Source organism: Salvelinus fontinalis, chromosome 33 (genome assembly GCF_029448725.1).
Source record: "Salvelinus fontinalis isolate EN_2023a chromosome 33, ASM2944872v1, whole genome shotgun sequence".
Classification (NCBI taxonomy): domain Eukaryota; kingdom Metazoa; phylum Chordata; class Actinopteri; order Salmoniformes; family Salmonidae; genus Salvelinus; species Salvelinus fontinalis.
This window is the reverse complement of record NC_074697.1, coordinates 37,011,005-37,038,002: the sequence shown is the minus strand read 5'-3', so window position 1 is coordinate 37,038,002 and position 26,998 is coordinate 37,011,005. Positions and strand designations below refer to the sequence as shown.

Genomic DNA, 26,998 nt, shown 5'->3' with positions numbered 1-26,998 from the left:
ATTTGATGATTACATTTCTCTAAAACAGGTTATAGGCTACATGTGCATTGTGCACCACCAAGTCAGAACAGTAGGCAAAATTAAGCGGGGTAAACAGACCAAATTATTATGGTGAGGCACATGGGCTACTAACATCTTACTACACAACATACACTTAGTATTACTTTCTTAGCTATAGTATACATATCTCCCTGGCATATTACATAATTTATACAGCATCATACAATACATTTTTGGACTCACCTTGTTGTGCTGTGCTCACTTGAACAGGAAGGTGGCGCGGCAGTCCTTCGTGGGAAAATGTTGTCATCAAAGTATTTTTGGTGCTTTTCAAAAGGTTGAATCATGATGATGTCATTGATCTTCAGGTCATAGCTTGAGAAAGAGGCCAAATTTACAATTCCGAGTTTGATGACCGTTCAAAATGTATTTCCCCAGCCGGAGCTCATTTATTCCCAACTTCCCAGTTGTCTTGAACTCACTGAAGTCAAGTTTTCGCAGTTCCGAGTTAACAGTCGTTTTGAGCGTGGCACAAATCATGCTTCATTGACAGCATGGTCAATGTTGAACTTGGAAAAGAGCCCCTTAATTCCAGATTTGCGACCACACAGCCACTGTCACTGATTCCTTCCAAACCACTTACTATTGAATTTGCGATATCCAACTTGTTGTGTAATGTTTATGTCCAATGGCCGATGAGCACTGATACGTTTTATCTATAATTTCTCTTCATTATTTCTCTTCATATGACAAGGATTAAAGAGGATTTGCCAGTAGACTGTCGACTTTATTCATGATGATGACTGCTAGCTAAGATTTTGAAAGTATGATGTTGACATGATCAGTCCAATCAAAAGCTACTGTTCATATAACGTGATTTGATGTCATTTTATCTGTGGCCAATGACCTTGAGCCTTCTTGGATGGGCACTTCTATGGCAGCACCCAACGGGCTATAGAATTTTTGAGGTCTACCCTTAGACTTGGCGGTGACGTAGTGTCCCCATGAGTGACAGAACACGGAGCCAATCACGGCACAACGTATTTTCTGCTGGCTTGCCCCACCACCACAGAAAGCACTGAGTTAGGCTGAAACACCTGCATTTTGGTGCTGCCTTACTCAAGAAAACAAAAAGGGCATGTTTGTATGCTGCTATATTAACTTAAATATTTATATTAAAAAAATTACGTTGTTTGCAAACTGATATGTGACACATATTAATGCCAAAATAACATGTTTTTATATAATTATTTTTTTGCAAAAAATGTGGGGCTGATATGTGACACATATTAATGCCAAAATAACATGTTTTTATATAATTATTTTTTTGCAAAAAATGTGGGGCTCAAAACAGGTGGGCCTCTGCCCCACCTGCCCTGAATGACAGGTCACCACTGCTGTAAACCTCCCAAAAACATGATTAATTCAGAGGCCTCCCGGGTGGCGCAGTGCTCCACCAGAGTCTCTGGGTTCGCCCCCAGGCTCTGTCGCAGCCGGCCGCGACCGGGAGGTCCGTGGAGCGACGCACAATTGGGCTAGCGTCGTCCGGGTAAGGGAGGGTTTGGCCGGTAGGGATTTCCTTGTCTCATCGCGCTCCAGCGACTCCTGTGGCGGGCTGGGCGCAGTGCGTGCTAACCAAGGGGGCCAGGTGCACGGTGTTTCCTCTGACACATTGGTGCGGCTGGCTTCCGGGTTGGAGGCGCGCTGTGTTAAAGAAGCAGTGCGGCTTGGTTGGGTTGTGCTTCGGAGGACGCATGACTTTCGACCTTCGTCTCTCCTGAGCCCGTACGGGAGTTGTAGCGATGAGACAAGATAGTAATTACTAGCGATTGGATACCACGAGAAAAGGGGATAAAATTTATTTAAAAAAAAAAAAAAAAAAAAAAAAACATGTTTAATTTAAGCAATAAGGAAAGGGAAAGGAAAAGGGGGATACCTCGTCAGCTGCACAACTGAACGCATTCAACTGAAATGTGTCTTCCGCATTTAAACCAACACCTCTACAATAAGCCGGAGGGGTTGTGGTATATGGGGCAGCAGGGTAGCCCAGTGGTTAGAGTGTTGGACTGGTAACCGAAAGGTTGCAAGTTCAAATCCCCGAGTTGACAAAGTACAAATCTGTCGTGCTGCCCCTGAACAGGCAGTTAACCCACTGTTCCTAGGCAGTCATTGACTAACTTGCCTAGTTAAATAAAGGTAAAATATGGCAAATATACCACGACTAAGGGCTATTTTTGTGCACAACACAACGCGGCCATATTTCACAAACCCCGAAGGTGCCTTATTGCTATTATAAACTGGTTACCAATGTAATTAGAGCAGTATACCCATAGTATTTGGTCTGATATACGACGGCTTTCAGCCAATCAGCATTCAGGGCTCGAACCACCCAGTATAGAAAGTCATATAAATGTGTTGTTTTACAGGGTCAGTCATAGTAGTAAGCTGCCCAAGGAGCAAATTACAGTTAAGTGCCTTGCTCAAGAGCATGTCGACAGATGTCATCACGTGGTTTATTCAAACCAGGGACTTTTCGGTTAATAGCCCAAAGCTTTAACTGCTAGGCTACCTGCCACTGACCTGAAAAACAGGTGTTAAGAGCAATTTAGAATTCGCTCCACCAGGTGCTTCGTGTAGGGCAGGCTACCGCCCCACTGAGGGATTTCAGACAAAACAGACGTTGAACGCTGGTATTTACACTCTATGACTCCCAGGTAAACAGTCTGTTTGTTTCAATATCTTGAGAGTTCTCCGTTTGATTTTGTTTCCAACTAATACATTACCCCACTGCTGCAAAGGGGAGCGAGATGCGTGGGCGATATAAAAGTAAGGAGAACGCGTGCAGTGAATGCATCCATGCTTTTGAGGGGAAATGGGACATTGGAAACGGGCTGTTTAGGAGTTACGACTCACCTATGCCAGGAGAACCTGCCAGTTACGCGGAGGGGCCAAATTCCCAAAATGGAGGTATCCTGACAAGTTTGGACGACGGGAATGGGCCTTCAAAAAGGAACTCTTCTTTGACAGGTCAGCACAATTTAGTGAATGCCTTCCTTGTATAATCAAATGTTATTATCTAGCCAAATATCATATTTTAAGAAGTTGACATGTATAAATGTTTTATAGCACAACCTTACTGAAAATGAGAATGAGCACTTCTATGCGTCAACTTGTGTTGAGTAGTCTACATTAGACTAAAAGCTGCAATACAAAAGCTCTTTTGGTAACACCTTAGATCCCAACCTGGTCTCAGAGCATGTGTATTATTCTGTACGAAATCCAAGACAGTCCATTTAGTATGACATGATATGTTACGTTTCGTATGGTATGTATTAATATGTGGATTTTATTTATGAATTACAATTCGTATGATATGTTTGCAAATTTCCTAAACTTACAAAATGGTAAGAATTACAATACGTACAATGCGTTACGAATTTGCAAGATATATGATGTGTTACGAATTACAATTCGTTATGGATAATGCTAATGTTAGCTAGCGGGCTAGGGGTTAGGATTAAGTTTAGGAGTTAGTTTTTAAACATTTAAATTTAAACTTTATTTAACTAGCAAGTCAGTTAAGAACAAATTCTTATTTTCAATTACAGCCTAGGAACAGTGGGTTAACTGCCTTGGTCAGGGGCAGAACAACAGATTTTTACCTTGTCAGCTTGGGGATTCGATCTAGCAAACTGTCGGTTACTGGCCCAACGCTCTAACTGCTAGGCTACCTGCCTCCCCCATTAGCTAAAAGGTTTATGGTTAGGGGAAGGGCTAGCTTACATGCTAAGTAGTTGCAAAGTATCTAAAAGTAGTAAGTATTTGAAAAGTTGCTAATTACCTAAAATGCTAAAGTTGTCAGTGATGAGATTCGAACATGCAACCTTTGGGTTGCTAGTAGCCTGTCTTATGCAACCAATTTGAGTGTTGCCGAAATAAGTTTACTATGTTACGTGTAGTCTATGAGAGCAGGCTGCACATCCAGGTATAATGCTTTATAACTTGTTATAAGCATGTATGAGCCTTTATATTGTCTTACAACAAGCAAGGCTCATACTGTTGGTTGTTCATATACTGTGCTGTGCAATCTATATGTTTCATACAGTACATGTAATACGTTTTTATAGATTACATTAAGTCATATTTTAGGCCTTACTTTTTGGAATGAGTGATACATTTTAGGATAATATGATCATCAGATATCATGTTTCTTTTTAGGCTGTCTGAATTCACAAATCAATTGCTTTCTGTTGCAACATGGTTTTTCGTCATCAGGTCCAAAACGCTCCAAATATGACGGTGAGAAAAGGTACCTGGGAGTCAGGGTCAAAATGCCTGTGAGAGACATGCTTAATAAGATTCGCATAGCGAAGGGAATGGACCCAAAAAATATCCAGGTATGACATACTGTATATTCACTGTGGCTAAATTGCTTGGAAGATAATTTCCACATTCCCCAGTCAGATGTTTTGACATATTCACAGTTTATCCTTTACGTCTCTCTACAGGGCAACTGCGGCAAGGCATTGAAAGGTTAGAAAAAACTCCTCCAAATTCTATTATGCTTATGTTCTTGGCCTATAACCAAGATTTAACACTTCTGGCAGTCTCCTCAAAAGTGTGTCTTGTTCTGCTCCGGAATTAGGGTTGTTTACCTTCTGCAAACATTAAGAGTCATAAAGGGCTTGGTATTGGGTGAGGCTGATCACACGCTGTTCACATTTATAAAATGTAGTCAAGACTTTACTTAAAGCCTATGGATATAATGCATAATGATGTACACATCAATTAGTAGTAAGACATACACATATTTTACATTTTAGTATTGTTTCATAATAATACAGTATATCACAGCCATTTTGAAAAAGAGACTTGTAGGATACTGATTTCTAACAATACAAGTTAAAACGTGTTACTGAATTTCATCATTACAATATGAACATAAATAACACTGAAAACTGTCACAACAACAATTATGTACTATTACACAAGCATTTATGTTGTGGGTAAGGGCATGCAACAGCAAAGATACTGTCAACTTCATGAAACCTGCTATCAAAATTCCTTATATTCTTCACAGGAGAGAAGAAACGGGTTAATACCAATAGAGATCGCAGAAGTAGCAAGGTGAGTGATTTACAGTACATGATATGAATAAGCCTACATGTCTTTTCACATTTCACCAGGTGTGCCTTGCTCTAACATGGACGGCTCAGCACTCAACACTGCATACTTGTTATGTGTGCCCGCTGTGTTTCAGAGAAAACAACCTACAAAGAGCCTGGAGGAGCTCGCCATAATAGTGGAGGTATTGGAGGAGGATCTCAAAGCCAGCAAGCCATACAGCCAGTCTAACACGTCTGAGTCACCTGATTACAGCCCAGAGCCCAACGTGCAACCATGGAATAGTCTAGAGCAACTCCAGCATAGTCACTCAATGAAGTTCAGTCAGGAAAACAAGATGCCACAACAAGCCACAAACTACTGTATGTCCCGCTCTGCAGACAATCACAACACTAGTGTTCCTCCGCTGAACTCCCAAGGACGGTGTATCAACGACGAATCCGACAATATGATGCCCAGTCCAGATTCATATATGACTTACTCCCCCAGCAGCACCAGTGAATGTCAAGTGCCATCGCCCCAATATTCGGTCTTTGCTAGCCCCCTGTCCTCCAGCTATGAGTTAGGTCAGGATGGAGGTAGTGACTACCAGGATAGCTTTAGCCCCCAGTGCCAGGATAGCTTTAGCCCCCAGTGCCAGGATAGCTTTAGCCCCCAGTCCCAGGATAGCTTTAGCCCCCAGTCCCAGGATAGCTTTAGCCCCCAGTGCCAGGATAGTTTTAGCCCCCAGTGCCAGGATAGCTTTAGCCCCCAGTGCCAGGATAGCTTTAGCCCACATTGGCTCAGCTACATGGGCCAGAGTTGGAACAGCACAGCATACTTCTGGAACCAGCTCCAGAGGGAGGAGAGCTTACTGACGGGGGTCTCTGACACAGAGGTTCTGGCCACAGACAGGAACGGAAGGACGTAAGTTGGAATCACAATTTATATTTGAGCCTTTTCGTATTACTGAGCCTTGCTGAGCTGTAGCCTGGTCTTGTTAGGCATCCACCAGAGGTTGGAACAGTGCTGGAAACTAGCACAGTGCGGTTCAGGTCGGCACAATAGTGTGAAAAGGGTACATGTGTCTGATACTGTATCACTGCTTGCAGACAGTGCTAGTACATCGTAGTTACACCAACTGTTGATTTAAATTGTATACCCCGGGAGGCTATAGCAGTATAATAGCTGGAATGTCATGGAGTTTCAGACAGAAATGTGAGATGGTATCACTCAGTTTGTCATTAAAGGCAGTCTACAGAGCCTGTATGTGACATTATGGTGAATGGATGCTTTGTAGTAATTTAATGAGATATTTGTTGTCCTAAGATAAACAGTAACCTGTTACAGACATATTAGTTTTCCTACAATAATTCACAAACACCAAATGATGCCAAGACATACTGAGGGTATCTAATAGGCAGCAGTTAAGTGTTAGTGTTGGTACGTTCCCCAGCAAGAAAACCAAAAATTGTCGCTTAAACAGAAGGGGGAACTAACAAAGAGTTATTGACGAATAGGTGGGGTTTTACATTTTAGGAGGGGTTTCTGAAAGACACTCATGGGGGTGTCCACTGAAAGTTGACTAGCAACAACAACTGGGACCTAAAAGACACCCACCATGAGTGACACTAAATTTTCCCAAGAGGCAAACAAAAGAAAAACACACACCAAACTTAAAGACAGGAAGCAAACCAAAAAGTGGAGCAAAACGAAAACATGGAAGATCAGATAAAGGATTGTTTGTCTAGAAATCAAATAGGGAAAGCCAACTAAAGGTGTTAACCCGCCACATCTCTCAAAACAACTGGAGCACTGGGCCAGCCACTCAAAATATCACCTGGAACAGCACTGGTGAAACACCTTCCGACTAAGGAGATGGACAAGCCAGCACAGGTGTAACAGGTGACACCAATCGATGTGCCCCACGTGCTAATGTCCAACCTCAAAATATAAATGGAAAATCCTGTAACAATGTTCTGAAGAAATTTCCTCATAATGTACTATATCATCATGACTCATGGGGCGTTGTCTGAAATTGCACGAAAAGTAAACAATGACTGAAAATCCATGACCAATGTTGATATAGGAGTACAGTAGACAAATAATTGTTTGAATGGCTGACTTTAGTGACAAACACAGCAATCTAATATACATTTTGCTGTGAAATGTCATGTTCTTGATATAATTGATAATGAAAAAAAAGTGTTATTACTTTCAAGCTACCACTGATCCGAATCAGGCTGAATTATCATTGGCCAGCCACAGTACAAAACAAAATTCCCACATTGTTAATGTACGATTGACATGCTGCTATCTATCATCCAGTACATTCATGTTAATATGCACTTTAATGCATTCATGTTGTTAACCATTCAAACTCAGTGACATTTATGTGAGTACACTATAAATACGTTTATTGTTTCTTTCTTTAGAGCTCTCCACAGAGCTGTGGGTCAAGGCAAGAGGGCCCTGGGATATGTGATTGCCAGAAGGATGGCAGCTCTGAATAGGCTGGATGTCAAAGACTCAGAGGGAAAGGTAAATCAAATGAAAAATATAGCATGACTTAAATTGTTTTCTGGTTGTTCAGATTCATTCAGACGTTCAGATAACTTTGAAGCAACTGTATACTACTGCTGAGCGATTAGTGCTTTTTGAGGTTGGTACGGTTTCTGTTAGATTATTAAAAAATAATCACGGTTTTCAATTTCAATTTACTTTTTTAGTTTAGACATTAAATGCACTAGGCATTATGTGGTTTGAATGCTTTAACACAGAATAAAATAATTAATAAAAGTCCCATTATGGTAGTGACTGCCCATTTACTGCTTATCACTTATTAACCCTCGTTTATTCACATTACTTTAAGAAAATATTTGTTTTATTTGATGACTTTATTATTTAATTCCAAGTCATAATTTCATCTCTATAGAGCTGCTGTCTGACAAAATCACTTTTTTAGTAGTTTTTCAAAGTAAATAAGGCATACTTTCATGACCGGTGAATATCAACTATCAATCGCTTAGATCATGTATTTTCAGCTAGAGATACAGTGCATTCGGAAAGTATTCAGACCCCTTGATTCAATCTACACACTATACCCCATAATGACAAAGCTGGACAAAGATTGTTTCTTTAGTGAGTCAGACGCGAAGGATATAATGTTGCTCCCAGACAAGGCCCAAATCCCTGTCATTCACATGAAGAAAAGAAGGAAATACTGGGGGCGCAGATCAGCGTGCCTTGTGAGAATTTGTTGGCTAGTGGTTAACCCGCCTCTACCGTCCGATCTATTAGCCAACGTGCAATCACTGTAGAATATGAGCTCCGTTCGAGACTATCCTACCAAAAACGGTAATATCTTATGTTTCACCCAGTCGTGGGTTTTCCAAGCATTGGCAGGACAGAACAGCTACATCCGGTAAGACGAGGGGTGGGGGTGTGTATCTATTTGTCAATAACAGCTGGTGCGCAATGTCTAATATTAAGGTAGTCTCGAGGTATTGCTCGCCTGAGGTAGATTACCTCATGATAAGCTGTAGACCACACTATCTACCAAGAGTTTTCATCTATATCTTTCATAGCTGTCTATTTACCACCAGCAACTGACGCTGGAACTAAGACTGCACTCAACAAGCTGTATAAGGCCATAAGCAAACAAGAGAATGCTCATCCAGAAGCGGCGCTCCTAGTGGCCGGGGACTTTAATGCAGGCAAACTTAAATCTGTTTTACCTCATTTCTACCAGCATGTCACATGTGCAACCAGAGGGGAAACAACTCTAGACCACCTTTACTCCACACACAGAGATGTGTACAAAGCTCTCCCTCGCCCTCCATTTGGCAAATCTGACCATAATTATATCCTCCTGATTCCTGCATACAAGCGAAAACTAAAGCAGGAAGTACCCGTGACTCCCTCAATACTGAAGTGGTAAGATGACGCGGATGCTACGCTACAGAACTGTTTTGCTAGCCCAGACTGGAAAAGGTTCCGAGATTCATCCAATGGCATTGAGGAGTATACCACCTCAGTCAGCGGCTTCGTCAATAAGTACATCGACGATGTGGTCCCCACAGTGACTGTACGTACATACCCCAACCAGAAGCAATGGATAAAAGCTAGAGCTCCCGCTTTCAAGGAGCAGGACACTAATCCGGACGCTTTTAAGAAGTCCTGCTATGCCCTCAGACAAAACATTAAAGTGTCAAAACAGGACTAAGATTGAATCCTACTACACAGGCTCTGACACTCGTCGGATGTGGCAGGGCTTGCAAACTATTATGGGCTACAAAGGGGAAACAAGCCGCGAGCTGCCCAGTGACGTGAGCCTACCAAACAGGCTAAATGCCTTTTATGCTCGCTTCGAGTCAAGCAACACTGAAGCATGCATGAGAGCACCAGCTGTTCTGGACGACTGAGTGATCACATTCTCTGTAGCCAATGTGAGCAAGACCTTACCTGGACGTGTACTCAGAGCATGCGCGGACCAACTGGCACCGCCCGTAGCACTCACGTCATTAGCCATGAAGTGCTTTGAAAGGCTGGTCATGGCTCACACCACTACCATCATCCCGTAAACCCTAGACCCACACCAATTTGCATACCGCCCCAACAGATCAACAGATTATGCAATCTCAATCACACTACACACAAAAGGAATGCTGTTCATTGAGTAGGTCAGAGACCTAGCAGTGTTGTGCCAGGACAACAAGCTCTCCCTCAAAGTGAGCAAGACAAAGGAGATGATCGTGTACTACAGGAAAAGGAGGGCCGAAAACGCACCCATTCACTCCGACGGGGCTGTAGTGGAGCGGGTCGAGAGTTTCAAGTTCCTTGGTGTCCACACCACCAACAAACTATCATGGTCCAAACACACCAAGAAAGTCATAAAGAGGGCACGACAACGCCTTTTCCCCCTCAGGATACTGAAAAGATTTGACATGGATCCCCAGATCCTCAAAAAGTTCTACAGCTGCACCAACGTGAGCATCCTGACCGGTTGCATCACCACCTGGTATGGCAACTGCTCGGCATCCGACCGTAAGGCACTACAGAGGGTAGTGCGTACAGCCTAGTACATCACTGGGGCCAAGCGTCTTGCCATCCAGGATCTATATACTAGGCGGTGTCAGAGGAAGGCCCAAAATATTGTCAAAGACTCCAGTCACCCAAGTCATAGACTGCTCTCTCTGCTACCGCACGGCATCGGTACCGGAGCGCCAATTTTAGGTCCAAAAGGCTCCTTAACAGCTTCTACACCCAAGCCATAAGACTGCTGAACAATTATTCAAATCGCCACCTGGACTATTTGCTTAGCCCCCCACCCCCTCTGTTTTTACACTGCTGCTACTCTGTTTATTATCTATACATAGTCATTTTACCCCTACCTACATGTACAAATGACCTTGACTGTTATTTTATTGTTACTTTTTTTATTATTATTTTACTTTGTTTATTTTGTAAATATTTTCTTAACTGCATTGTTGCTTTAAGGGCTGTAAGTAAGTATTTCACAGTAAGGTCTAGACCTGGTGTATTTGGCGCATGTGACAAATACAATTTGATTTGAAGGACATTCAGAAACTTGTCCTGAAGCCACTCCTGCGTTGTCTTGGCTGTGTGCTTAGGGTCGTTGTCCTGTTTGAAGGTGAACCTTCGTCCCAGTCATATGTCTTGAGCTCTCTGGAGTAGGCTTTCATCAAGGATCTCTCTGTACTTTGCCCCGTTCAACTTTCCCTCGATCCTGACTAGTTTCCCAGTCCCTGCCGCTGAAAAACATCCCCACAGCATGATGCTGCCACCACCATGTTTCAGCGTAGGGACTCTGGAGCTCTGTCAGAGTGCCCATCGGGTTCTTTGTCACTTCCCTGACCAAGGCCCTTCTCCCCCCGATTGTTCAGTTTGTTCATTTAAAAATGCTGTAGGGCACTGTGCTCTTGGGGACCTTTGCAAAAAAATCGAATAACCTGTTTTCGCTTTGTCGTTATGGGGTATTGTGTATAGATTGATGTGGAAAAGGTTTTCTTTAATCCATTTTAGAATAAGGCTGTAACATAATAAAAAATGTAAACATGGAAGGGGCACTGTCCCTCTTGTGCGTTCTCTCTTCTTTCCGTGTCTGGTCCGAACAGACCAGACAAGCTGGCGCTCTACATCTCACAGTTCGGGCTTGATCTGATTTGTCTCTACAAAAACTGCACATCGAGCTAACAGAAGAAAAACAGATCAAAATGGAATTCAAATAATTTAACCAACGTCGGTCAATTAGTTGTTTATAAACTGAAAAATTACAGAAATGTAATCACTCAGCACCACTTATCGCTCAGCACTACTGTATGCAATCAGTGATAAAGCTCAAATAGCTTAAGCCACGTCAGGATTGCTGTCCAATCAAAACATAAGACGGTCAAAGAGTTGATTACAGGATTGCCATGTTTGTAGTTTTCCGTCCAAATTGAGCGACTTTGAAAACTGTCGCGGGTGAAAATGTATTGGTTGCAGGTCACGGCGTTTTGGGCTACTTCTAAATTGGACCGCGGCCGCCATGGCATTTCTCTTTAAAAAAAAATATATATATATGTATATATAACTGTAACCTGCTGCTGCTGACTATCAGGCAGTGAGCAGGTTGTTACTGAGTGAGTGAATGGTGAGGAGGGGTGTGTGTGCGTTGAGAGTACTAGTGTGCTGCAGCTGAGTCAAGGAGCCAGAGCACAATTTAGGTAGGTAGGCTATATAGATTAGTCATTATGGAGACCCCCTTTTCCATGGAACAGGTTAACGTGCTAGAACTGATATAATGGTGACAAAGCAGTGGAAAATGACTGTAGGTGAGAGATGAGAACTCTCTTGGTAGATAGTGTGGTCAGTTTATCATGAGATATTCTACCTCAGGCGAGCAATACCTCAAGACTTCTTTAATATTAGACATTGCGCATCAGCAGTTATTGACAAGTAGACACACACCCCCGCCCCTCGTCAGCCGTAGCTACTCTGTCCTGCCGATACACGGAGAAGCCAGCCAGCTCTATATTATCAGTGTCGTCGTTCAGCCACGTCTCGGTGAAACATAAGTTATTACAGTTTTTAATGTCCAGTTGGTAGGATAGTCTTAATTGTAGATTGTCCAGTTTGTTTTTTGATTGCACATTGGCCAATAATACCAAGGGTAGTTGTGGATTACCTACTCGTCGGCAAATTCTTACACGGCACCCCGCCCTCCTCCCCCCTTTTCTCCGTCTTTTCTTCACGCTGATGACGGGGATTTGGGCCTTGTCTCGACAAAGCAGTATATCCTTTGCGTCGGACTCATTAAAGAAAAAATCTTTGTCCAGGTTGAGGTGAGTAATCGCTGTTCTGATGTACAGAAGCTCTTTTCGGTCTTAAGAGACCGTAGCAGCAACATTATTATGTACAAAATGAGTTACAATGCAAAAAAAGTTGAAAAAATTGCATAGTTGTTTAGGAGCCCGTAAAACAGCAGCCATCTAGTTCCGCGCATTATATATTAACCAGTTTATAATAGCAATAAGGCTACTCAGGGGTTTGTGGTATAACGTTATGGAAAAAGGGTTTCATAGATAAATGTGGCAACTCCATTGCTGAAAAAAATGGGCTCATTTTCAGGCCTTGTGGGTGGGTTTTCTGAGGTCTTTGGTTTAAAATGTTTAGCTCAACCTGGCAACACTGGTTGATTAAGCCCCTGACTTCTGTTCCCAGACTGCACTTCACCTGGCTGCCCAAAAGAACCAACACCTGATGGTGGCTGATCTGATTCACCTTGGTGCCAGTGTGAACGAGAAGGACAGGAGTGGAAAGACCTGCCTGCACCTCAGTGTCGAGAATGGATACAATCAAGTTCTGGAGGTAAGTATAGCCATCTGACTTGCAATACTGACAGGCCAAACCTGTTCTGTGAGCTGAGCTCTTTAAAGGTTAACTTCAAATAGTATTTGAAGTATTTTTAGGAGGTACTTTAAAAGTTTCATTTTAACGTGCTACCCTGTCATTATGAATCATGTAAGCCTACTGCATCACCTTCACAACCCAGTTTGTCAGGTTTGGTTAGTTCCCTCAATGAAATTGATACCCTGAACCTCAGCAAGATCTTATGGTGTCTAATGGCATACATATTTTTTCTTTTAGGTTCTGAAAAATATGATGAAAGAAGGAATTTATGTAGATGTCGAAGCTACAGATAATTATGGTATGTTTGGCTTTCTTGTTCTCATAGCCTATTCAGAACCTTCCGTTTTTAAAAAAACTCTTCATGTAAGTCTTATATTTAAAGCTGCAATATGTAACTTTTTGGGTGAGTTATAGATCTGTCATTCTCATTGAAAGTAAGTCTAAGAAATGGTTGATCTGTTCTATGTGCTCTATTTCTGTGCTTCCCGTTCTTAAGTTTAGTTTTTGCATCTTTTACTTTCGGTTTTGTACGCCTGCTTCAAACAGCTGAAAAGACAATATTTTGTGTTTGCGAAGATATTTCACAGAGGTTTAGATGGTACAATTGCTTGTTTTTTTACATAAACTGAATTTTAGCAACCACGGAATGGCAGAGCGATTTCTGCATATTGGAACTTTTAAAGGGATAGTTCACTCCAAAATGAAAGTTTGTCATATGATTCAGACCTCAAAAGTACTCAAACGTCAAGATGAATCCACATCCCACGGCATTAGTTGTGCAGATTGAGCTAAATGCCTCAACCACAAATGAATGGAAAAGATAAGCACAGAATAAAATCATGAAATTATAGTCTTTATATTTTCCATTCATTTGGGACTGAGGCATAAGCTGGATCTACACAATGTCCTGGAATATGGACTTATGTCCAAAAGACCACTTTTGAGGTATGAAAACATTTAGTTTAGAATGAACTGTCCCTTTAGGAATGCTCATTCAATATACTACCTGAGGGGTCAACAAGGAACAGTAATGCAAGCCTATTCAGCTGGTTATATTCATAACAAAGAAGTTGATGATTTTTGAATTACAGTATATACAGTGCCTTCAGAAAGTATTCACCCCCCTTGACTTATTACATATTTTGTCACCCATCTACACACAATACCCCGTAATGACAAGTTGAAAACATGTTTTTAGAATTTTTTTGCAAATGAGTCAGTACATGTTAGAATGACCTTTGGCAGCAATTATAGCTGTTAGTCTTTCTCTGTAAGTCTCTTAAGAGCTTTGCACACCTGGATTGTACAATATATATACCCAATGTTCTTTTCAAAATTCTTAAAATTCTGTCAAATTGGTTGTTGATTTTCAAGTTTTGCCATAGATTTTCAAGCAGATTTAAATCAAAACTGTAACTCTGCCTCTCAGGAGCATTCACTGTCTCTAGCGGTTTCATTCTTCCCCGGCAACAGAGTTAGGAAGGACGCCTGTGTCTTTGCAGTGACTGGGTGTTTTGATACACCATCCAAAGTGTAATTAATAACTTAATAATAATGTCTGCTTTTGTTTATTTTTTACCCATCTACCAAAAGGTGCCCTTCTTTGCAAGGTATTGGAAAACCTCCCTCAAGACATTTGAGCTTTTAATTTGTAAATAATTTGTAAGAATGTCCCCAAATATTGTTCCACTTTGACTTTATCGGGTATTGTGTGTAGGCCAGTGTCACGTTCCTGACCTGTTTTCCATTGTTTTTGTATGTGTTTAGTTGGTCAGGGTGTGAGTTGGGGTGGGAATTCTATGTTATGTGTTTCTATGTTTGGTTAAATGTGTTGCCTGATATGGTTCTCAATTAGAGGCAGGTGTTTGACGTTTCCTCTGATTGAGAACCATATTAAGGTAGGCTGTTCTCACTGTTTGTGTGTGGGTGATTGTCTTCCGTGTCTGTGTATGTCGCACCACACGGGACTGTTTCGTTTTCGTTCGTGTATGTAGTCTGTTCCTGTTCGTGTGTTCTTTGTGTTATTATGTAAGTTCACATGTTCAGGTCTGTCTACGTCGTTTTGTCGTTTTGTAATTTTCCAAGTGTTTTTTCGTGTTCGTCTTCGTCTTTTTTTTTCTTTTTCTTTTTTTTTGCCTAGGGGTGGATCAGCTTAATATTGCAGAAAGAATGTTGCTTCCAATGTAATTGTCTGCATCATTTCCAATCCCCCATATTTTTTGGGGTAAATATATATATCCATACACGTATGCATACATATACACATATATACATACACATACCTATATAGACATACATACTTTTTTAAAGAGTATACCTTTATTATTATTCCCCGCAAACCCTACCACCGATCCCCCAATTGGAGTAAACTGATAAACATTTCTGTTTTTACCTTTAATTTATACATCTTATACACATTTTACAGATACAGTCTACTTTATAATAGTTCTCTCTTGTTTGTTCTTAGTCCTTCCTCTATTTCTGTTGTCCATCCAGTTTGATTTCCACTTGTAACTGTGCTATTTCACAAAAGCTCCGCACCTATACACATTTCACAGATCCCGTATGCCCTACATTGTTGATCTTGTTATTAGTCCCGCCCTTCAGCTCCACTCAACCCTCGTCTTCGTCTTTAAATAAATCATCATGGATTCAACCTACGCTGCATTTTGGTCCGACCCTTACTCCTCCTCCTCGTCCGAGGAGGAGGCATTAGACGATCGTTACAGAATCACCCACCAAGGACCAAGTGGCGTGGGAGAAAGCAACAGCGATTGCAGGATTCATGGACATGGGAGGAAATATTGGACGGAAAAGGTCCATGCGCACAGCCAGGAGAATATCGCCGCCCTCGTGAAGAACTGGAGGCAGCTAAAGCCGAGAGGAGGCAGCACGGAAGCGAGGCTGGAAACCTGTGAGTCAAGCCCAAAAATGTATTGGGGGGGAGGGGGTTCAAGGGAGTGTGGCGAAGTCAGGTAGGAGACCTGCGCCAACTCCCCGAGCTTACCGTGGAGAGCGAGAGTATGGACAGACACCGTGTTATGCGGTAGAGCGCACGGTGTCTCCTGTACGTGTGCATAGCCCAGTGCGGGTTATTCCACCTCCCCGCACAGGCAGGGCTAGATTGAGTATTGAGCCGGATGTCATGAAGCCGGCCCAATGCATCTGGTCTCCTCGGGCCGGCATACATGGCACCAGCCTTACGCATGGTGTCCCCGGTTCGCATACACAGCCCAGTGCGGGTTATTCCACCTCCCCGCATTGGGCAGGCTACGGGGAGCATACAACCAGGTAAGGTTGGGCAGGCTCAGTGCTCAAGGGAGCCAGTACGCCTGCATGGTCCGGTATATCCGGCGCCACGTCCCCGCCCCAGCCCAGTACCACCAGTGCCTACACCACGCACTAAGCCTCCTGTGCGCCTCCAGAGTCCTGTGCGTTCTGTTGCTGCTCCCCGCACTAGCCTGAAGGTGCGTGTCCTTAGCCCGGTACCTCCAGTTCCGGCACCACGCACCAGGCCTATAGTGCGCCTCAGCCGGCCAGAGTCTGCCGTCTGCCCTACGCCGTCTGAGCTGTCCGTCTGCCAAGCGCCGCATGAACTGCCCGTCTGTGCTGAGCCTTCAAAGCCGCCCGTCTGTACTGAGCCTGCAAAGCCGCCCGTCTGTCATAAGCCTTCAGAGTCATCCGCCAGACAGGAGCCGCTAGAGCCGTCCTGGCTGGCTGGCTGGCTCTGGCTGCTCATGGCTGGCTGGCGGAGGAACTTCGCTAAGCCAGACAGGAGCCGCCAGAGCCTTCCGCCAGACAGGAGCAGCCAGAGCCTTCCGCCAGACAGGAGCAGCCAGAGCCTTCCGCCAGACAGGAGCAGCCAGAGCCTTCCGCCAGACAGGAGCAGCCAGAGCCTTCCGCCAGACAGGAGCAGCCAGAGCCTTCCGCCAGACAGGAGCAGCCAGAGCCTTCCGCCAGACAGGAGCAGCCAGAGCCTTCCGCCAGACAGGAGCAGCCAGAGCCTTCCGCCAGACAGGAGCAGCCAGAGCCTTCCGCCAGACAGGAGCAGCCAGAGCCTTCCGCCAGACAGGAGCAGCCAGAGCCTTCCGCCAGACAGGAGCAGCCAGAGCCTTCCGCCAGACAGGAGCAGCCAGAGCCTTCCGCCAGACAGGAGCAGCCAGAGCCTTCCGCCAGACAGGAGCAGCCAGAGGCTTCCGCCAGACAGGAGCAGCCAGAGGCTTCCGCCAGACAGGAGCAGCCAGAGGCTTCCGCCAGACAGGAGCAGCCAGAGGCTTCCGCCAGACAGGAGCAGCCAGAGCCTTCCGCCAGACAGGAGCAGCCAGAGCCTTCCGCCAGACAGGAGCAGCCAGAGCCTTCCGCCAGACAGGAGCAGCCAGAGCCTTCCGCCAGCCAGGAGCAGCCAGAGCCTTCCGCCAGCCAGGAGCAGCCAGCCATGAGCAGCCAGAGCCAGCCAGCCATGAGCAGCCAGAGCCAGCCAGCCAGCCAGCCATGAGCAGCCAGAGCCAGCCAGCCAGCCAGCCATGAGCAGCCAGAGCCAGCCAGCCAGCCAGCCATGAGCAGCCAGAGCCAGCCAGCCAGCCAGCCATGAGCAGCCAGAGCCAGCCAGCCAGCCAGCCATGAGCAGCCAGAGCCAGCCAGCCAGCCAGCCATGAGCAGCCAGAGCCAGCCAGCCAGCCAGGAGCAGCCCCTCAGTCCAGTACTGCCCCTTAATCCAGTGGGGTTAATTTGGAGGGTGGCCATTTGGAGGAAGATACGGAAGCGGCGTTTGACTATGGTGGGGTGGGGACCACTTCCGGAGCCGGAGCCGCCACCGTGGACAGATGCCCACCCAGACCCTCCCCTAGACTTTGGTTGTGCGCCCGGAGTTCGCACCTTGAGGGGGGTTCTGTCACGTTCCTGACCTGTTTTCCATTGTTTTTGTATGTGTTTAGTTGGTCAGGGTGTGAGTTGGGGTGGGCATTCTATGTTATGTGTTTCTATGTTTGGTTAAATGTGTTGCCTGATATGGTTCTCAATTAGAGGCAGGTGTTTGACGTTTCCTCTGATTGAGAACCATATTAAGGTATGCTGTTCTCACTGTTTGTGTGTGGGTGATTGTCTTCCGTGTCTGTGTATGTCGCACCACACGGGACTGTTCCGTTTTCGTTCGTGTATGTAGTCTGTTCCTGTTCGTGCGTTCTTTGTGTTGTTATGTAAGTTCACATGTTCAGGTCTGTCTACGTCGTTTTGTTGTTTTGTAATTTTCCAAGTGTTTTTTCGTGTTCGTCTTTGTCTTTAAATAAATCATCATGGATTCAACCTACGCTGCATTTTGGTCCGACCCTTACTCCTCCTCCTCGTCCAGTCACAAACAATCTCAATTTAATACATTTAGAATTCAGGCTGTAAAATGTGGAAAAAGTCAAGTGGTCAAGTGGAATACTTTCTGAAGGCACTGTACATTGAAAAATCCATGACCACAATGTCATTGTCATAACCCATGTTTCGTACAGTGATAAATTCCCCTTTGCCTTACATACTTTGATAGGTTTTGGGTGGTTGGTCTTATTCTACAATGCCTCATTTCTGTGCTTGGTGTGTATTGCGGTCAGGACTCAGTGTGTTTCAGTGTGCAGCAGTGGCTCTGAATGTCACCGTGCGAGAGCTGGAGAGAAGTGTGGCCCCTAGTCAGATGAGACTCCACACACTGCGCAAGGAGCAGATGATGGAGACACTGGGCTGTCTGCTGCAAATGGGAAGCTACCATCACACTCTGGTCAGTGTCTCCCTATAATATAGGCGGCTAAAGTTTTCCATTTGGAAGTCATAATGTGTTTATTTAAGTTACTAAGCTAAGAATGTGTTAAGTTTGAACGAATCCACACAAATATACAGATACTGGAGTACTTCAATAACCATTCATGCTCTGTTTGCTTGACAGAGTTAAGCCTTAAAGCGCAGGAGATTAAAATGCTGTCAACTACTCTCCCTCAGGATAATGAATCAAATGTATTTATAAAGCCCTTTCACATCAGCCGATGTCACAAAGTGCTGTACAGAAACCCAGCCTAAAACCCTAAACAGTAAGCAATGCAGATGTAGAAGCACGGTGGCTAGGAAAAACTCTCTAGAAAGGCAGGAACCTAGGAAGAAACCTAGAGGGGAACCAGGCTCTGAGGGGTGGCCAGTCCTCTTCTGGCTGTGCCGGGTGGAGATTATAACAGTTCATGACCGCGATGTTCAAACATTCATAGATGACCAGTGGGGTCAAATAATAATAATCACAGTGGTTGTAGAGGGTGCAACAGGTCAGCACCTCAGGAGTAAATGTCAGTTGGCTTTTCATAGCCGATCATTCAGAGTTAGAGACAGCAGGTGTGGGGAGAATGTGGGGGGAGAATGCAAATAAAGTGGAAGCAAAATGGAGTCCTACAAGTTCATGCAAGGAGTGGTCCCCCGACCCAGTAACGTGAGCTACTTCTTAATTAACTTGTTCAGTATTTTTTATATGATTTCCAAGGGGTAGACAAAAAGAGGCCTTATTTACAGTACTGTACATTTTAGTTTGTCTTTGTTTCACGCTGTTTTATTGAACACACAAATGTAAATGTAATTTCTTGCTGTACTAAAATAATAGTGTTTTTGATGTATCAAACACAGTTTGATTTGGTTACAGTTTGATTTAATAGGGTCGTCGATGAAATTAATAGTTTCCAGAATCTATTAGATTTATGGTTCTAATTTGGTGTTTATCTCTTTCTTAGGGGAACTACGTGACTTAGATGGTGTCCATCCACACAGCTGTTCCTTATGAAATTATGTGTGCATCTGCCAAGCAAGGCATGCCAGAGAACTGACAGTTAATGTTTCTGAGTTGTTACAAGCTTGAACTTGTCTTGGAGAAAGGCCAATGTGGTTTAGAAAGCCTTTAATTACCTATCTCTTTGTTACGTGGCTTTAAAGTGAGAGGCTTTCTTCATGGCAAGGTACAAGTCTTATGTAAAGCATCCAAAGTTTTATGTAAACTGAAACACAATTGTAAATTGAGTGTTTTTGTGGCTTGCGTTAAGACTTTGGTTGCACATTAGCTGGTTTCTGTGAAACTTCCACTGTTTGTTACATTAAAGTAACAAAATGTTAATGCAAGTTAAGCTCAATGTTATTTGGTGAATGTGTTATTGGTGTTGTATGTACAACAAGGGAGACGAATTCTTTCATACTCACGTCTTGGAGGGAAAGTGATAATGTTCAAAGCAGGTAGTTTGGCCGGAAAGTAGACACCAAGTCGCCAACATGTTGTTACACGGTTGAAAACTTTATTATACGTGTGTGTACATATGTGTGTGTATATTTTTATTCTCTATTGAATACCAAGGTTATCAACAATATTCTTATATGTGTATAGGCCTATATGTTGATTGTACGTTAAAGGTGCAATCCATAAGTTGGTCTCAGCTGATGGAGAGGGTCATTGCAAGTGCAAAACAAAAAAAGTTGGGGAACAGGCACATTCATTGGCTTAAATCAAACCACATTGTACTTTGTGGCATTTCCACAGGAGACAAAGAATTAGCATTTTACTGCTTTGTTATACACTTTTGTCTGGTGTCGCGTTATTTTACCAAGATGGTCATCTCGTACTAGACACATTCAAGGCTTGTGGCAATGTGTGTGGTTACAGGTTTTTGAAATTGTAGTGAAGTGTCGTTTAAAAAATATATATATATCTTAAAGACATTCACAAAATATTATATACTATGAACCAAAAAGTTTGCTCTTTATTTCACACAGTAATGCGGCATTGCTCTTTTTGTATTGATGACAGTACGCACAGAGGGCGGTCAGGTGAACTGGTCCACTAGTACAACCATGAATGTCTGATCTTTGTTGTTTTTATGGTGGAGCTTGGGTGTTAACCCTGAATTCTTTGACTAAATCCTTTGGCATTTTATAATCCCATTAATATGATGGCTGTATACCGCATACTTTCGATACGATAGCATTTTATTAGTCCCTGAAAGGACCTAATTTCTTCACTTCAAAATATTTGGTGGTTTGCATGGTGTTGTTTTTGTAAATAATGGTTGTGATGTAGCTAGCTTCATTTCAGCTCCAACTATTTAAAGCAGTTTTTATGTGCACTTTTTTCTTATAGTTGTACTGGTATAGTTGTCAGTCATTTTTATTACACATATAGTAGTTGTAGTGGTGTAGGAATTTTATTTGACATGCATTTTTGTTAAAGTTTTATGGTAGGGCTAGTAGTAATTGTAGTGTTGTGCGGCTGCAGTAGCAATGTAGCTGTGGCTGCAACAGCAATCATAGGAGTTGTGGTAGAAGTAGTGAAAGATGTGGGGCAAAGAGAGTAGGAGCAGTATTGGCTGGTACTTTTAGTAGGAGTTGTATGGCCTTGGGGTTCACAGCATTCATATGAAGTTCATGAAAACCATAAAAAAAATTCTATTATGGTTTTATTATTGTTATTGTTTCGTACATGTAGCGCTTTAACAGGGGCTGAATTGGGACTATGTAGGTGGTGGAAATGTCCCTGATTTTCTATGGAATATATGCAATTTAGACTCTATCCTGTCTACTAACATACGGTGATAGAGCTCAACAATCCCCAATTCAACCCCTGGCATGAATGTACAGATGTAGGATCTTAATTTTAGCCAGTTTGCTACAGCAGGAAAATAGTCCTGCATCGACAAGAAATGGGAATTATGATGTGGATTATAATGAATGGAAATGTATGAAGGGATACATTGTTTATAAAGAAGCATTTCGAAGTATAAAGGACAAACTTCAGAATCCTTTTTAAACCTAAATACACTACACAATTTACTTTTCCTGCAACAGGGGAACAAATGAAGATCCTACACCTGTAAAGTAACTATTTTATCCCACTATAAATATAACATTATCTGTATTCTGGTGTTTGGTATGTAATGTTTTATATGTATTTGTATACATTGATCAATTTAATGGAAACATGTTTTTTTAATGAGATATATGCACAACTCAGACCTTTGGAATTGATTGGAGATTTTCAAACTAAAATAATCAAGATAAACACACAGATCTCAGGTTAGGATTCAGCTTACCTCGTCCCCAGGCTCCAGGTCAACAGAGAGAGAGCGGGCTGGGGATGAGATTTGGATTCAGTAACAATAGTCAGGCTAATATAGCCATCCATGTTCGTTATTTCTGTATTTGTGTGCAATTCTAATTTAAACTGGTTGTCTTAAGGCTTTGTTGATCAACGAATAAGCTGAAAACTGATAGGAATGCAAGCAGCTATACATTTGTTTTAGTCTTGCGGGAGGAGGGTTGTTGAGCAAATGATAGGCTGTCACTCACATCTTTGGGTTTAGTGATGCCTGAGTGTATAAGATGTTTCTGGTGGTGCACTGGTCCTGAATGGCTACATAGCTGGTGCACAGCCCCTTTATTAAGTTGATTCATGTATACCACTTTCCCATGACCTTTATTAAAGATTAAAAGCAATTTTACATGAGGACTACGCCTTGTTTCAGTCTGATGATGACAGTGTTCCAACATGATCTCGCAAGCTTACATTTTCATTCACGCAACCTGGTCTCAGCATTTCATATTATTCTGTATGTAAATCCAAGACACTCCATTTAGTATGAAATGTTACCTTTCGTATGGTATGTATTAATATGTTGATCTCCGTCACCCATTTCGAATGACATGTTGCAAATTACAAGTCGTATTATATGTTACAAATTTGCAAAACGTACAATACGAAACTAACAAGTGTCTCAGATTTACGTACACAATAATATGAAATGTTCTGAGACCAGGTTGTAACCAGGTGCCTTGAAATTATTCACAATGGAGCTGACTGTAAGGCACTTAAACAGGTCAGGTATCACCTGTAGGTTTTGTCGGAGTATGTCGTGCTCCCGAGTGGCACAGCGGTCTAAGGCACTGCCTCTCAGTGCTAGAGGTGTCACTACAGACCTCCTGGTTCAAATCCAGGGTGTATTACAACTGGCTGTGATTGTGAGTCCCATAGAGTGGCGCACAGTTGTCCGGTTTTGGCCGTTGTAGGCCGTCATTACATTTACATTTTACATTTAAGTCATTTAGCAGACGCTCTTATCCAGAGCGACTTACAAATTGGTGCATTCACCTTATGACATCCAGTGGAACAGCCACTTTACAATAGTGCATCAGATCTTTTAAGGGGGGGGGGGGGGGGGGGCAGAAGGATTGCTTTATCCTAGGTATTCCTTGAAGAGGTGGGGTTTCAGGTGTCTCCGGAAGGTGGTGATTGACTCCGCTGTCCTGGCGTCGTGAGGGAGTTTGTTCCACCATTGGGGTGCCAGAGCAGCGAACAGTTTTGACTGGGCTGAGCGGGAACTGTACTTCCTCAGTGGTAGGGAGGCGAGCAGGCCAGAGGTGGATGAACGCAGTGCCCTTGTTTGGGTGTAGGGCCTGATCAGAGCCTGAAGGTACTGAGGTGCCGTTCCCCTCACAGCTCCGTAGGCAAGCACCATGGTCTTGTAGCGGATGCGAGCTTCAACTGGAAGCCAGTGGAGAGAGCGGAGGAGCGGGGTGACGTGAGAGAACTTGGGAAGGTTGAACACCAGACGGGCTGCGGCGTTCTGGATGAGTTGTAGGGGTTTAATGGCACAGGCAGGGAGCCCAGCCAGCAGCGAGTTGCAGTAATCCAGACGGGAGATGACAAGTGCCTGGATTAGGACCTGCGCCGCTTCCTGTGTGAGGCAGGGTCGTACTCTGCGGATGTTGTAGAGCATGAACCTACAGGAACGGGCCACCGCCTTGATGTTGGTGGAGAACGACAGGGTGTTGTCCAGGATCACGCCAAGGTTCTTAGCGCTCTGGGAGGAGGACACAATGGAGTTGTCAACCGTGATGGCGAGATCATGGAACGGACAGTCCTTCCCCGGGAGGAAGAGCAGCTCCGTCTTGCCGAGGTTCAGCTTGAGGTGGTGATCCGTCATCCACACTGATATGTCTGCCAGACATGCAGAGATGCGATTCGCCACCTGGTCATCAGAAGGGGGAAAGGAGAAGATTAATTGTGTGTCGTCTGCATAGCAATGATAGGAGAGACCATGTGAGGTTATGACAGAGCCAAGTGACTTGGTGTATAGCGAGAATAGGAGAGGGCCTAGAACAGAGCCCTGGGGGACACCAGTGGTGAGAGCGCGTGGTGAGGAGACAGATTCTCGCCACGCCACCTGGTAGGAGCGACCTGTCAGGTAGGACGCAATCCAAGCGTGGGCCGCGCCGGAGATGCCCAACTCGGAGAGGGTGGAGAGGAGGATCTGATGGTTCACAGTATCGAAGGCAGCCGATAGGTCTAGAAGGATGAGAGCAGAGGAGAGAGAGTTAGCTTTAGCAGTGCGGAGCGCCTCCGTGATACAGAGAAGAGCAGTCTCAGTTGAGTGACTAGTCTTGAAACCTGACTGATTTGGATCAAGAAGGTCATTCTGAGAGAGATAGCAGGAGAGCTGGCCAAGGACGGCACGTTCAAGAGTTTTGGAGAGAAAAGAAAGAAGGGATACTGGTCTGTAGTTGTTGACATCGGAGGGATCGAGTGTAGGTTTTTTCAGAAGGGGTGCAACTCTCGCTCTCTTGAAGACGGAAGGGACGTAGCCAGCGGTCAAGGATGAGTTGATGAGCGAGGTGAGGTAAGGTAGAAGGTCTCCGGAAATGGTCTGGAGAAGAGAGGAGGGGATAGGGTCAAGCGGGCAGGTTGTTGGGCGGCCGGCCGTCACAAGACGCGAGATTTCATCTGGAGAGAGAGGGGAGAAAGAGGTCAAAGCACAGGGTTGGGCAGTGTGAGCAGAACCAGCGGTGTCGTTTGACTTAGCGAACGAGGATCGGATGTCGTCGACCTTCTTTTCAAAATGGTTGACGAAGTCGTCTGCAGAGAGGGAGGAGGGGGGGGGAGGGGGAGGAGGATTCAGGAGGGAGGAGAAGGTGGCAAAGAGCTTCCTAGGGTTAGAGGCAGATGCTTGGAATTTAGAGTGGTAGAAAGTGGCTTTAGCAGCAGAGACAGAAGAGGAAAATGTAGAGAGGAGGGAGTGAAAGGATGCCAGGTCCGCAGGGAGGCGAGTTTTCCTCCATTTCATGGATTCATTTCATCCATTTCATTTCCTCCATTTACTGCCCGGAGCCCTGTTCTGTGAGCTCGCAATGAGTCGTCGAGCCACGGAGCGGGAGGGGAGGACCGAGCCGGCCTGGAGGATAGGGGACATAGAGAGTCAAAGGATGCAGAAAGGGAGGAGAGGAGGGTTGAGGAGGCAGAATCAGGAGATAGGTTGGAGAAGGTTTGGGCAGAGGGAAGAGATGATAGGATGGAAGAGGAGAGAGTAGCGGGGGAGAGAGAGCGGAGGTTGGGACGGCGCGATACCATCCGAGTAGGGGCAGTGTGGGAAGTGTTGGATGAGAGCGAGAGGGAGAAGGATACAAGGTAGTGGTCGGAGACTTGGAGGGGAGTTGCAATGAGGTTAGTGGAAGAACAGCATCTAGTAAAGATGAGGTCAAGCGTATTGCCTGCCTTGTGAGTAGGGGGGGAAGGTGAGAGGGTGAGGTCAAAAGAGGAGAGGAGTGGAAAGAAGGAGGCAGAGAGGAATGAGTCAAAGGTAGACATGGGGAGGTTAAAGTCACCCAGAACTGTGAGAGGTGAGCCGTCCTCAGGAAAGGAGCTTATCAAGGCATCAAGCTCATTGATGAACTCTCCAAGGGAACCTGGAGGGCGATAAATGATAAGGATGTTAAGCTTGAAAGGGCTGGTAACTGTGACAGCATGGAATTCAAAGGAGGCGATAGACAGATGGGTAAGGGGAGAAAGAGAGAATGACCACTTGGGAGAGATGAGGATCCCGGTGCCACCACCCCGCTGACCAGAAGGTCTCGGGGTGTGCGAGAACACGTGGGCAGACGAAGAGAGAGCAGTAGGAGTAGCAGTGTTATCTGTGGTGAGCCATGTTTCCGTCAGTGCCAGGAAGTCGAGGGACTGGAGGGACGCATAGGCTGAGATGAGCTCTGCCTTGTTGGCCGCAGATCGGCAGTTCCAGAGGCTACCGGAGACCTGGAACTCCACGTGGGTCGTGCGGGCTGGGACCACCAGGTTAGGGTGGGCGCGGCCACGCGGTGTGAAGCGTTTGTATGGTCTGTGCAGAGAGGAGAGAACAGGGATAGACAGACACATGGTTGACAGGCTACAGAAGAGGCTACGCTAATGCAAAGGAGATTAGAATGACAAGTGGGCTACACGTCTCGAATGTTCAGAAAGTTAAGCTTACGTTGCAAAAAAATAAGAATAAAATACAAGATCTTATTGACTAAAATGATATAGTACTGCTGGCTGGTGAAGTAGCCTGGCTAGCAGTGGCTACGTTGTTGAAAGTGAAGCTGGCTAGGTAACCTCGACAATTTCACTAAATTTCTCTAAACTACACAATTATCATGGATACAAGGACAGGAAAGACAACTAGCTAACACTACGCTAATCAAGTCGTTCCGTTGTAATGTAAGTTTCTACAGTGCTGCTATTCGGTAGAAGTTGGCTAGCTAGCAGTGTTGGCTAGGTAGGAGGACGGCAGCGCGGCAGGCGAAAAATAGCTGGCTAGCTAACCGATAATTACTCAAAGCTACACAATTATCTTAGATAAAAAGATAGCAAAGAAAACTATGTAGCTAGCTAACACTACACAAGTCAAGTCGTTCCGTTGTAATGTAATCGTTTCTACAGTGCTGCTAATCGGTGGCTAGCTGGCTAGCTAGCAGGGTTGACTACGTTACGTTAGGGCGAGAATACCTGGCTAGCGAACCTCAGCGAACCTTGATAACTACACAATTATCACCGATACAAAGACGGCTATGTAGCCAGCTAAGTAGCTAGCTAAGATCGAACAAATACAAATCAAAGATAGCAAAGACAACTGTGTAGTCAGCCAACACTACACTGATCAAGTCGTTCCGTTGTAATGCACTC

General features: G+C 44.4%; 2 protein-coding genes across 2 annotated transcripts; one reads left to right on the top strand and one right to left on the bottom strand.

The window, feature by feature from the left end:
* Positions 1–2,523: 2,523 nt before the first annotated feature.
* On the top strand, positions 2,524–22,516 carry zgc:113279 (uncharacterized protein LOC553749 homolog). Its single transcript, XM_055896027.1, has 9 exons — positions 2,524–3,027; positions 4,276–4,397; positions 4,509–4,533; positions 5,081–5,127; positions 5,261–6,030; positions 7,539–7,644; positions 12,829–12,975; positions 13,255–13,315; positions 18,612–22,516. The coding sequence occupies exons 1-9, from the start codon at positions 2,808–2,810 to the stop codon at positions 18,791–18,793; spliced, it is 1,680 nt and encodes a 559-aa protein (XP_055752002.1). The 5' UTR covers positions 2,524–2,807; the 3' UTR covers positions 18,794–22,516.
* A 1,465-nt stretch (positions 22,517–23,981) lies between these two features.
* On the bottom strand, positions 23,982–26,998 carry LOC129832172 (uncharacterized). Its single transcript, XM_055896022.1, has 2 exons — positions 25,669–26,998; positions 23,982–24,713 (listed from the first exon to the last, which is right to left on the bottom strand). Exons 1-2 carry the CDS (start codon positions 26,210–26,212, stop codon positions 24,526–24,528), a joined length of 732 nt encoding a protein of 243 aa, XP_055751997.1. The 5' UTR covers positions 26,213–26,998; the 3' UTR covers positions 23,982–24,525.

What these genes read in the sequence shown, in the direction of transcription:
- zgc:113279 (XM_055896027.1), top strand. Translation starts at nt 2,808, where the DNA reads ATGCGTGGGCGATATAAAAGTAAGGAGAACGCGTGCAGTGAATGCATC. An exon ending in GAGATCGCAGAAGTAGCAAG is followed by an intron (nt 5,128 to 5,260) that starts GTGAGTGATTTA and finishes GCTGTGTTTCAG; the next exon opens with AGAAAACAACCTACAAAGAG. An exon ending in GATACAATCAAGTTCTGGAG is followed by an intron (nt 12,976 to 13,254) that starts GTAAGTATAGCC and finishes TTTTTCTTTTAG; the next exon opens with GTTCTGAAAAATATGATGAA.
- LOC129832172 (XM_055896022.1), bottom strand. Translation starts at nt 26,212, where the DNA reads ATGTGTCTGTCTATCCCTGTTCTCTCCTCTCTGCACAGACCATACAAA. An exon ending in CTCACCTCTCACAGTTCTGG is followed by an intron (nt 24,714 to 25,668) that starts GTGACTTTAACC and finishes TCTCTTCTCCAG; the next exon opens with ACCATTTCCGGAGACCTTCT.